Genomic DNA, 11580 nt, shown 5'->3' on the forward strand with positions numbered 1-11580 from the left:
GCCTCAGATTTCAAAGAGGCTGCTAGGATCTTCACAGACGCACACATACAGACATACACATAATGGGACATTAATTTGCAAATTCAAACCTCATAACCACATTAACAATGTAGATGTATTGCACGTCAATAACAAAACTAGCTTTTCAAAACCAACATTTGAGTAATTCATTATCTCACTAGTGTTTCCAAAGACTTACAACTCCAGAGGCTAAATTAAAAGAAAAAGCATACACAATCTGATTCAAAACACCAATCATTCCATAAAGGCATAAACGAACTTCAATTCCATAATTTTCCAAGCTAAGTTAAAAAAAAGTTCACAATTAATGGAGAAATTACCTTGAAAAAGAACTTAAACACTTCGGTTTTAGAGCATGAAGATCGTTATAATCGATATGGATTTCCATCAGTTCCATTTCACTATAGTTTTCTCTGGAGAGATTCGGAGAGGAGGATCCTGAATAAATGGGCCAAATCAATATTTCCCCTCACATGGGCCGAAATGAAATGATCCTAGCCGCGCAGCCCGAACTTATAAGCTACACATTTAGCAATAAGCCCATTCTAGTCAAATAGACGAGCAAGCCATATAAATTTGGAAAAATAACAAAAATCCCACATTTTAGTTTATTTATTACCATTATCCCCTGTAAGATTTACAAATCTCCAAAATTCCTCAATTTCGCACATCAAATTAGTGTATCTCGTGCATCAGATTAATGTATCAGCGCTTATATTATTGTATCTTGCGCATCAGATTAGTGTATCATGTAGTGTATCTCGCGCATCAGATTAGTGTATCATGTAGTGTATCTCGCGCATTAGATTAATATATCAATGCTTATATTATTGTATCTCGCGCATCAGATTAGTATATCAGGTATAAAATGTACATCAGATTAGTATATCATGTATAAAATGTAATGTATCTTACATCATATTAGTGTATCATGTATAAAATGTACATCAGATTATTGTACCATGTATAAAATGTAATGTATCTTACTTAACGATTATTGTATCTCGCGCATCAGATTAATGTATCAACGCTTATATTATTGTATATGTTTGAGGGATTTCTGTAATTATAGACTTTTAAGGGATAAATTGTAATTTTGCCTTAAAAGTATGTGATTTATGTAATTTGCTCTATAAATTTCACTAGTTTAGGATCTAGTTACATGTTTTTACTGTGTTTTAATTATATGCATTTGGTACGCTCATATACTAATATCTTGGATACATACGGGTCAAATTAGGTGTATCTGTATCCAAGCTTGATTCACATGCGCACTAGGGCTGTGTATCGATCGGTTCGGTTTTGAAATTTATCAATTTGACTTATTGGTTATTGGTTTATAGAGATGCTAAACTATTATAGAACTATTAAGATATTGACTTATTGGTTTTTTGATCGTTATCGGTTCGACTATCGGTTTAACCGTTAAGATTTGACACAAAAAAATATATTAAAATCACTTAGAAACAAGGTGACAAACCAAATAAACCATGCACTTGAGTTCATAAGTTACATCTTGCTCAAAAGCAAACACTTTTACATTGTCGAATAACCAAGTGTTTGAGACAACCAAAAATAAAAGTAGGAAACCAAACTCTAAGTCAAGGACTTTATGTACAAAATGATATAAATATAATTATTTAATTTACTATCGGGTTATCGATTAACCCGTTAAGAAAAAACCTCAAACCGTTAAGAACCGATTACCCAATAACAAAAAAATCAAGATCGTAATCAAAACCGCTAAACCAATAACCCAATATTGATAAACCAGTAACTTTTTTTCGGTTCGGGTTATTAGTTTTGATTCGATTTTGAATAGCCCTAACACTAATAACCCTCTCTCTAGTCTCTCTCCCTTTATTGCTCATCTCTCTTCCTATATATTTGTATTTGAGAATATATTTGGAATGTATTATTTGGTATCCCAAATACATGTAGCTTGTGTGACTTTCATGTATCTAAGATATACCGGCTCTCCTGCTTGCCTCTCTTCATATATATATGTATTTTCATAATGTATTTGATATCTGTCTGAAGAAATGGTGTATTTGATTTGAAACGTGGTACAAAATTATTCATTAGTGAGAAAATATATAATTATTAAGTTTGTATTATGTAAAAGATAATTAATTACGTTAGAAGTTCAAAATTAAAATTAATAATTATTTTATTATATATTCTTAAGATTAAATAAATAATTCTTGTAATATTTCTCAATTTTTTAAAATATTAATAAATAAATTCTATTCTGAATTTATTGTTTTTGTTAGTGGGAGTTAAAAATGAAGGAGATATTATTAGTATACTTTTTTTTGTTTGTGTTCTTCAATTCCTTCCTCCATTTTCGCCCAATTTCTCTATTTTTGGCGCAATTTTTCCACCCTTTTACCCACCATATAACTATCTAATAAAGTACTCTTTCCTCAAATTTCCTTACATCTCCTTGCAAATTCCCCAAACCCCAAATTCTAGGGTTTTCATATTACTTTTCTCTGTAATCCAAACCGTTATCCTGCTTTGTCCCCTCTGATCACATACCTTTAGGTTTGGATTTCTGAAATTTGGGGTGAATTTTGATCAGAATTCGAAGAAACAAGAGAAAGAAATGAGCTTTCAAGATCTAGAATCGGGTCGATCAGTGGGTATCCGTCGGGGCTTTGTGAATGGGAAGCAAGACACTACCCAAGCCGTGGCCTCAGGAATTTTCCAGATCAACACCGCCGTCTCCACGTTTCAGAGGCTGGTTAACACCCTAGGTACACCGAAGGACACCCCTGAGCTACGCGAGAAGCTGTGAGTTCTTTCGATATTTTGTTAAATTTTTTATATTTTATTCCATGATTTTGATAGTTTAAGAATTCTTTGCAATCTGTACGTGAACAAAACTAGAACTGATCCTTATGCTGTTGTTGACGTTCAGCTGGTTCTTGTGGTTTAAAGACGGAGCATTGTCACGTCTAATGGGAGCTTTTTGATACAAAAGCTTGGCATTCATGTATTTCAGTTGTGATCAGAATTATTTGGGATAAAATTAGTCAAAATGATACTTTTTTACAGCTACTTTGCTGGTGATGTAGTCTCCATCGGCTAATTTAGGAACTTGCGTGTGTTATAGGATGAGTTTATTTATCAGCTTCAGCAGAGAGGCAGCAGTATGCTTGACAATATATAGTCTAAAATTGCTTACATGCATGCCAAATGGCAGTGTCTTAAACGAAAATCTTACAAAGTAATATCTTGTATGCTTGGGAAATAGACATCCTAGAGGGAGATATTTGGAAGGAGAAGAGCAAAGAACAAACCTGGAAACCATTATATATGAGAATGATGAACTTACTGTTAATAGAAGTGATGGACCACCTATCTTGGGGTTCCATCAAAAAAACAATTTGCAACTGCAGGATATACTTTTGATGATGAACGATAAAGCATGTTTCCTGGTCTACAATTCTAAGAAGATAGTATGAAAAGAAGTTTTGAGTTGAAATGCATAGGCCCTATAGAAGTCCACTCGCATATGTAAGTGAAACATAAAAAGCATGAAAGGTTCATGTTGCTCCAAAAAAATCCCTTTACCATAGTATATTTATGATATTATTTTTTTGATGAAAATGTAGAGAGTTTTATTAGTAAAGTACCAAGAATTAACCAAAAAAAGTACATCAGAAAGAGGAACATCCTTCTAAATATTGAAGGAGTACAAGAGATCTAATAGTGAATCAGAATCAGATACAGGAGCTTTCCTACACCATAGGTAGAGTTTTTTAAACACCTAGATTTAGCCTTTTCTATGTTGTCTCTCTTGTCATTAGAACATCTATTGTTCCTCTCCATCCAAGTAAACCAGAAAATGCAAGGAGGGATAGCAATCCAGTAGTGCCTGTTATCCTTCGATGCAAACTGTTCATACCAGCTGCATAGGGCAAGTTTTGTGCATCATGGAATGACCCAGTGAACACCAAGTATGGATAAGAAACATAGTCCAGACCTGTCTACTAAAAGCACTGTGCTGCTATTAGCCGATATGAATAATTGTCTCATGCTTGCGTATGTGTGTGGAGATAGTTTCTGTTCTAGCAGTCTCTTTTCAGAATATCATTTAGGTAGTTGGTGAATTAGTGGGATAGCACTGCGAGGTTTACCTATCAAACGCCTTTAGCTTGAACAGGGTGAATGTACCTCGAACTTTTCCCAGGTTGAATAGAGGACTAAGATATGGGTTGGTAACAAGGAAAAAGAAGCAGTGGTGGGTTAATGCAATGCGTTGATCTTTGGGGATTTGACATTACATGTTCAGTCATATCTTAAGAAGATAATTAATACTAGTTTTGCTGTCCGATGTTTGTTAACCCAACTTAATGATGCATCAACTATTATAGTGTGTTGATGAACTGAAAGGTGGCAACTTCTAATTCATATTGGGTATCATTAGATTAAAAGAATTTCAAACATGTTTGGTACTTATGCTGATTTTCTTAACTGCAGGCACAAGACAAGGCTACATATTGGGCAATTAGTGAAAGATACTTCCACAAAACTTAAGCAAGCGAGTGAAACAGATCATCGAGTTGAAGTCAGTGTAAGCTTCAAAAAGGCTCTGCTCATTACTTTGTGTTTGTCTTGTGGGACTGCACTTTGAATATGTATGTGTGAAACACGTATTCATCTTCTCATCATGAATTAACTATATTCTAAACACTCACCACCCTTATGTCTTTCTTGCACTTCTTACATCACATTCTCTCTTTTGCCTATAACTGTAAATTCTTTCTTTTGTTCTCAGGCTAGCAAGAAAATTACAGATGCTAAACTTGCTAAAGATTTTCAAGCTGTATTGAAGGAGTTTCAAAAAGCTCAACGGCTTGCAGCTGAAAGGGAAACAGCATATACACCTTTTGTTCCCCAAGCAGTTCTTCCTTCTAGGTAAGTGAGGGTATACTTCACTGGAATTTAAATGTAGTCAAATTTGAAATGTGAAGAAGTACATCAAAAGAATCTTTCATCTCAATAATCGATCTTGCTATTTGACATTCTCAAATAAAACTGTGTACCTTCATTTTCTTTTGTCACTTCTCATTTCTAGTTCATCCTCTTTTGGTGAACAGTTACACAGACGGTGACGTAGATGTCAGTTCAGATAAAGGTCAAGAACAGCGAGCTCTCCTTGTGGAATCTAGAAGGTAAAATAGCCTAATAATAGAACTCTTTTATGCGTACTCTTAATCATTATTGTTGTTGTGCTGATGGTTTAATTAATTTCTACAAATTACCAGCAAGATTGTTGTCAATTCTTGATGCACAGGGAAATGAAATTGGCCTTTAAATTTGGATTCAAGGTGACTTATGGTCTACTTCAAATAAGATGGACTGGGGATTGGAATTTTTGGTGATTTACATTTGTGCAACATGGTGGTGTAGAGTAGTGTAAATTTTCTGGAAGAGCTGTCAAATATGATTGAATCAAACTGAGATTCTTTTGAAACAATTTTTTTTTTAAAAAAACTATCCTCTTTTGAAAATGCACTTGGGGCAAAGTTGATGTTAATGTGACGTATTTCAACTATGATACCATTATGTCTTCTTTTATTATAAGTTTTGGCTTGGTGATATTTGGTTTCTGTTTTATCTTCCATGTACCTGTGCTGCAGGCAAGAGGTTTTGCTTTTGGACAATGAGATTTCCTTTAATGAAGCTATTATAGAGGAACGAGAACAGGGAATACAAGAAGTACAACAACAAATAGGTGAAGTTAATGAGATCTTCAAGGATCTTGCCGTGCTTGTTCATGAGCAAGGAACCATGATTGGTAAATCACTCTCCTTCTTCTTAACATTCAGGTACCAAGGGGAACACATTTTGATGTTTGCAATTGTTTCTCAGATGATATTGGTTCCAACATTGAGAATTCTCATGCTGCAACTGCACAAGGGAGATCACAACTTGCTAAAGCTGCAAAGACCCAAAGATCAAATTCATCTCTGGTAAACCCGACATGTTTCACACTTCTCATTCCTTACCTTGTAAAAACACCTCTCATCCTTAAGACAAAATTCTGGGTTTTGCATGCTTATATGCTGTACTGTAGAATGAAGCCTGGCTGTTACTCCTTCCTTCCTTCCATAAGAATGGCACAATTATTTATTTGGAGCATCAAATAGTTTTTTCTTTTACTATGATTTTTGCAAATAGTTCAGAAGTCTAGTCGACCAAATATAGACCAAAATCTACTGTAATTCTACAGTACCATTTATGTATAAGTATGTAGTTTTATTATATAAAAAGTTAAGAAATATATGTCCGAGTTAACACCAATAGTTAATGTCCGCACTCATATCTTGAACTCCGACATTCATTTTAGGACGGAGACAGTAGTATTTTTTGGTGTTTTACCTGATAAGGTTTCATGGACTTTTGAGGAATTCAATTGTGAACCACTGGTGGTTAGATGTAGAAAAGGAATGTAATGTACCAGACCATTTAGACAGTGGTCGACTTAGAAATTTCATCATTATTTTATTATAACAAGTCAAGTAATGTAATTGCTCGGGGTTATTTGATGTATCCGAAAATGGGGAAGAAGGGAATTAGTGGTTAAGTTATGTGTTCCAAAGTTGGGGTAAAGGAGGGAGAGGTGCAGTAATTTGAGAACATTTGAAGTACTATTATGAAATTTTTGATATGCAATCATGCAATAACTCTAATTTACATCATCCTCATCTGCAAATTCAAATTGGTGATTCTGCTTCCCACCCACTTTGTGCACGTCATATCGTTTTTCCACCTTATTTTCCTCGAACTGAATAATATTTGTCTGTAGATGATCTCCTGACATATTATACTAATTGCAGACATGCTTACTCCTGGTGATTTTTGGAATCGTGCTCCTTATTGTTATTATAGTACTGGCAGCCTGATTTGAAGATTTTGAGATATAGGAAAGGATCCTAAACTCTGTTCAGCAGTTGAGAGATCTTTGTGATGCAAGTTGTTTGAAGGCTCAACCTGGCGTAATATTGTGCTGCCTCAAATCTTTGATCATACTAAAAAAAGAAATACTGTCAAATGAACTGTTTGGGGGGAGGGGGAGTGCAGAGTTTGTGTTTAATATTGTAAATTTGGTGTTTGGGTTGCCGCGTATGTTACTGCCTTGTAATGGCACTATTATAGGTTTGTCAATAAAAATGATTATTTGAGGCTCTTCGTTTCTACTTGCCCTCTGGGCATTTCTATTGTTGATGCTGATAAAACAGTGTATGATGTTTTATTCTTTATGATGCTAGTGTGGAGAGCCGATAATTTTTGTCTTGTTTGTTTGCCCGTCTGAATTTTGTGGTAGGTTAGAATTTTTAGTTTTGTTCGAAGTGATCTTCATAAAGTTGCAAACAAAGACTTGAAGCTTTTTATTGTAGCCTAAAAAGCTTTTGAAATATATGTTTGCCTAAGGTTTTTTGTTATTTACGTACAACGAAATACTTAATGGGCTTCTAACATCAGCACCCAAATGTAAACAATTCTTTTTATTGTTAGAAACAATGGGAATTCTTGTTTACGTAAATGCAGCACAGTTACTGAGTTAACCAGAATACTAAATAGGTGTTATCTATGCTATGATAAAATGATATGAGAAGGTGCTGATACAATTATTGACAACAGTTTGATGGATTATGAAGGACCATTTTCTCAATATAATTCTGTTGTTATATACTATACTATACTATAATTCTCAAGTTATAATCTCAGTATAATTAGTTCACAAACCCAAACAACCCTTTAATGGTGTTAAAAATTAAGAGTAAAATCTTTCAAATGTAGCAATATTTTCTATATTTGCAGCTTCAAACAGTGCGTATATTATATAAGTTGTCTATTTTGCGGCTCCAAAAGAATTTATTTAAGTTAAAAACAAAAAAAGCAAAAATATGTGAATTTAAGTTTTTTTTTAAAAAAAAAAAGCAAAAAGGTGTGGGGACCCGATATTATTCGGGGGGGTTTGAACCCGACGTGAATCGAACACGCAACCTTCTGATCTGGAGTCAGACGCGCTACCATTGCGCCACGGATCCCACGTTGTTGTTCTTTTGTATTATGTTTTTATATTTAAGTTAACTGGAATATAATTTTGCACAAAATTATACAAATGTTTTCTTCACCTCATGACAAAAACTAATGTCCACATAATTAATGTACTCCCTCCGTCCCATTTTATGTGGCAACATTTCCTTTTTGGTCAGTCCCAAAAAGAATGTCACATTTCCTTATAAGGAAAGTATTTAAAGGTACAATTCCTTTTTTATCCTTGTTGGTCCCACTTAATCTTAAAATAATACTCCAATACATTTATGAGAAAAGAGAAATTGAGTCTACTTTTTAAAAGGGCAATTTGGTAAACATTTCAAAGTCTTCATTTATTTCTTAAACTCCGTGCCCGGTCAAATGTTGCCACATAAAATGGGACGGAGGGAGTAGCTTTATTGCAAATCGCCTCTAAGACTACCTAGTGCATACATATCATTTTTTTCATACCTCACTTATGGAAATTAGAACACACTGAATATGCTATTAGTGTCGTATAATTAATGTAGCTTTTCGTCAATCAAATAAGAAAAAACTCATTAACGCATTAGTTGACATAACTAAATACCACATTAAGCTAATGCGGAAATTTATATATTATGTAATGTGACAAAATGCCCTTTATGTAAATAATACATTTAAGTAATCATCCGCTTGTATAATTGCTGCATTAGCAATCTTTCACTTCTTATTCATCACATATAGAATCCTTCATTATAATTCTTTCACTTCTTAAAGCAGACTAATTTTATATTGCAAATCACTTGTTCTAGAATTTACCATGTCAATTAGACAACTGATTGGATTTTCAACACCAAACTCAGTCATATTAACTCTATAATCATCTAATAAAAGAAAGTTGGTAATTTAATTAAGGTAAATATTTTAATTATATATAGGTTACTTCGTTACTAGTTGAAAAATCATAAAACTTCAAACGTATTTTTAATTAATGATATTGGATAGGTCAAAGGGTAATTATGAGTATCATCTAGGTATATTTCTATTTTACTTAACTAATTATCGGGAAATTAGAACAATTAAATGACTCACTATAATTCATAATCAAATGAAAATCAATAATATATATATATATTCATTAATTATTAGATGTATCTTATATGTGTCTAATGGTAATTCATCATATTTAGATGAAACATATATGACTTTTGTAACTAATAATTAGATCTATTAGTGGATGTCTCATTATAATTCTTCATTGGATGAAACATTTGTGCAGGTAATTATATTATAGTTCATGAATAAATGTATCATATATGTGTTACATTGTAATTTGTAATTGAGTAATATGTATATGTTAGATAGTTGTAGATGTAGCATATGTGTTTAATTGTGATCCATGAAATATATTTTTACTTGGATAGATCAATACGTGGATCGGACTCAATTTGTTATATTAGAGAGATGATGTGTATAATCAATGTCAATATATATCAAAAATATTATTTGATGAAATATGAAATCAATATAAATGTGTCACATATTTGGATGAATCATACAGTGGATTCATATACTACATTACTAGACAAGTCATTATATATTCATTGCTAAGTGAACTATAAAGTCTCCTAAGTTATTACATTACTGAATGAGTCATTAAATCAAGATTAATCATGGATACATTGATCCAACATGTGTTTGGATTTGTGGAGTTTTAATTTTACGTTCAATTTGCATAAAATTACTATTTTTGTGTTGGTTTAACTCAAGATTTTTTTACTCTTTAGTTTATTCTTTTTTGTACTTTAAGAAATGTGAATTTACTTATTTTATTTAGTGTATGGCTTTGTCGTTTTTTAAGCTTTGGTGTTAAACTTGCATAAAACTGCTATTTGGTATTGGTTCTACCCAACCCCCTCTTCGTCTCTTGTTGACATTGATAAGTTTCACTCTCCCTCACAAGTGAAGAAGAAAGTCTCGAATAAACTTAGACGGGCTATTATTCAGAATGCAAATATTGAGCCTCAATTCAAGAACCTGCTAATTGGGCCAACTGATAAATCTAGATTTTCAAGTGTGAATGGTACAACTCCCGATGTTTATTCCAAATTTAAAACTCACTAGCTAATTATATATATGATAAGTGTAGGCAGGCAGTATCAAAATAGAATATCCTTTTTTACTTGTATAAATACATAATGATGTGTAGTTTAATGCAAACTAAGAAATACAAAAGAAAAATCTCTCATTTTCCTACATGATATATATTAGGGCAATAAGTGTTCATCTTCATTCTCTTTTCTTCCTTGATTCTTTCTAGTATGCCATGACTATCGATGCTCTTCTTGAACTTGTGGAAGTAAGCCTAAAACTTCTAAGACTCACCAGGACGAGAAACTCATCAAAAAATTTTATGGGACTCAATGAGTTATACTTAAGGATCAAAAGCAACATACTCATGATGAATTCTCTACCTAGTATGGGGTAGGCCTATTCTTTGCTCATTCAAGATGAGAAACAGAGAGAAATTCATACTCAAAAAGGTTACTATCAAAAGTTCTTTGGGAAATCAAGAACAACCTATCTTACTTGTAGATTTTTTCCGTCTGAAGAAAGTTTCAAGCACAATTTTGAAAGGGAAATTTTGCACATATTGCAAAATGACTAATTATATTATTGAAAATTACTACAAGTTGATTGAATTTTCTGTTGATTTCAAGTTTACAAAGGGGAACATGGCAACATCATTTACACCCAGTAATGTTGCTCATGCTCAGCCACATAACATAGATACAACAACAACAACAACAACAACATACCCAGTGAAATCCCACTAGGTGGGGTCTGGGGAGGGTAGACTGTACGCAGACCTTGCCACTACCTCGTGGAGGTAGAGAGGCTGTTTCCGAAAGACCCTCAGCTCAAGTACACCAAAACCAAGTAAAAGGCGAGGAAACTAGTGCATAAATCATACCATCCAATAAGAAAGATAGTGAATAATCAACAGAGGAGACGGTAGCCTCAATAGGACAATGAGAGAAGTGAAACGCCATAAACAACATAAGGCTATAGGTACCACATACAAGAGCTGCAAGTAAAAGGCTACGACCACTACACACGCTAGCAACCCAAACCCTCGCGAGAAAGGACAGCACGCTAGCCCTACTAACCTTCAACCTTAATACGCGATCTCCACTCCTTCCTATCTAGAGTCATGTCTTCGGTAATATGCAGCTGCGCCAAGTCCTGTCTAATCACCTCTCCCTAATACTTCTTAGGCCTACCTCTACCCCTCCGCGTACCCTCTACGACCAGCCCCTCACACCTCCTCACTGGGGCGTCTTCACACCGTCTCTTCACATGTCCAAACCATCTCAGTCTCGCTTCCCTCAGCTTGTCCACCACAGATGCCACTCCCACCTTCTCCCGGATTACTTCATTCCTAATCTTATCCCTCCTAGCGTGCCCACACATCCATCTCAACATCCTCATCTCTGCAACCTGCATTTTCTGAACATGTGA

At 34.0% G+C, this 11580-nt stretch overlaps 4 protein-coding genes and 1 non-coding gene across 8 annotated transcripts in view; 2 read left to right on the top strand and 3 right to left on the bottom strand.

Moving 5' to 3' along the window:
• Positions 1-11580, top strand: part of LOC125875055 (inactive poly [ADP-ribose] polymerase RCD1-like) — a 485870-nt gene that overhangs the window by 134893 nt on the left and 339397 nt on the right. The window lies entirely within an intron of this gene.
• The window catches only part of LOC125875097 (dolichol-phosphate mannose synthase subunit 2-like), a 250508-nt gene that overhangs the window by 1667 nt on the left and 237261 nt on the right, over positions 1-11580 (bottom strand). The window contains exon 1 of one of the 2 annotated variants that reach the window (XM_049556179.1): positions 342-448. The exons of the other annotated variant lie outside the window; for it this stretch is intronic. The gene's annotated coding sequence lies outside the window, so the exon portion shown is untranslated. Of the gene's footprint in view, positions 1-341; positions 449-11580 lie in introns of those variants that run through there. 2 annotated transcript variants of the gene reach the window in all.
• On the top strand, positions 2348-7232 carry LOC125875081 (syntaxin-22-like). 3 transcript variants are annotated; one of them, XM_049556158.1, is made up of 7 exons: positions 2348-2817; positions 4510-4603; positions 4808-4947; positions 5130-5204; positions 5673-5830; positions 5905-6005; positions 6873-7232. In XM_049556158.1, the coding sequence occupies exons 1-7, from the start codon at positions 2630-2632 to the stop codon at positions 6936-6938; spliced, it is 822 nt and encodes a 273-aa protein (XP_049412115.1). In that variant the 5' UTR covers positions 2348-2629; the 3' UTR covers positions 6939-7232. The 3 variants fall into 3 exon arrangements, with proteins under 3 accessions (XP_049412115.1, XP_049412117.1, XP_049412116.1); XM_049556160.1 differs by having other exon boundaries at positions 2350-2817; positions 6842-7232; XM_049556159.1 differs by lacking the exon at positions 6873-7232 and adding an exon at positions 6441-6773 and having other exon boundaries at positions 2350-2817.
• TRNAW-CCA (transfer RNA tryptophan (anticodon CCA)) lies at positions 8016-8087 on the bottom strand. Its single transcript has one exon. It is a non-coding gene; the product is annotated as a tRNA-Trp (tRNA).
• The window catches only part of LOC125873518 (uncharacterized), a 2393-nt gene continuing 2359 nt past the window's right edge, over positions 11547-11580 (bottom strand). Inside the window, exon 3 of the mRNA XM_049554441.1 lies at positions 11547-11559. Within this exon, the coding sequence (XP_049410398.1) occupies positions 11547-11559 (13 nt within the window). The remainder of the gene's footprint in view (positions 11560-11580) is intronic.

Source organism: Solanum stenotomum, chromosome 8, assembly GCF_019186545.1.
Source record: "Solanum stenotomum isolate F172 chromosome 8, ASM1918654v1, whole genome shotgun sequence".
NCBI classification, from domain to species: Eukaryota; Viridiplantae; Streptophyta; class Magnoliopsida; order Solanales; family Solanaceae; genus Solanum; species Solanum stenotomum.

Excerpts from the sequence above, each read along its gene's own strand:
- LOC125875081 (XM_049556158.1), top strand. The coding sequence starts at position 2,630 with ATGAGCTTTCAAGATCTAGAATCGGGTCGATCAGTGGGTATCCGTCGG. Across the intron at positions 4,604-4,807 it reads ATCATCGAGTTGAAGTCAGT|GCTAGCAAGAAAATTACAGA; the intron begins GTAAGCTTCAAA and ends TTTTGTTCTCAG. Across the intron at positions 5,831-5,904 it reads TGAGCAAGGAACCATGATTG|ATGATATTGGTTCCAACATT; the intron begins GTAAATCACTCT and ends ATTGTTTCTCAG.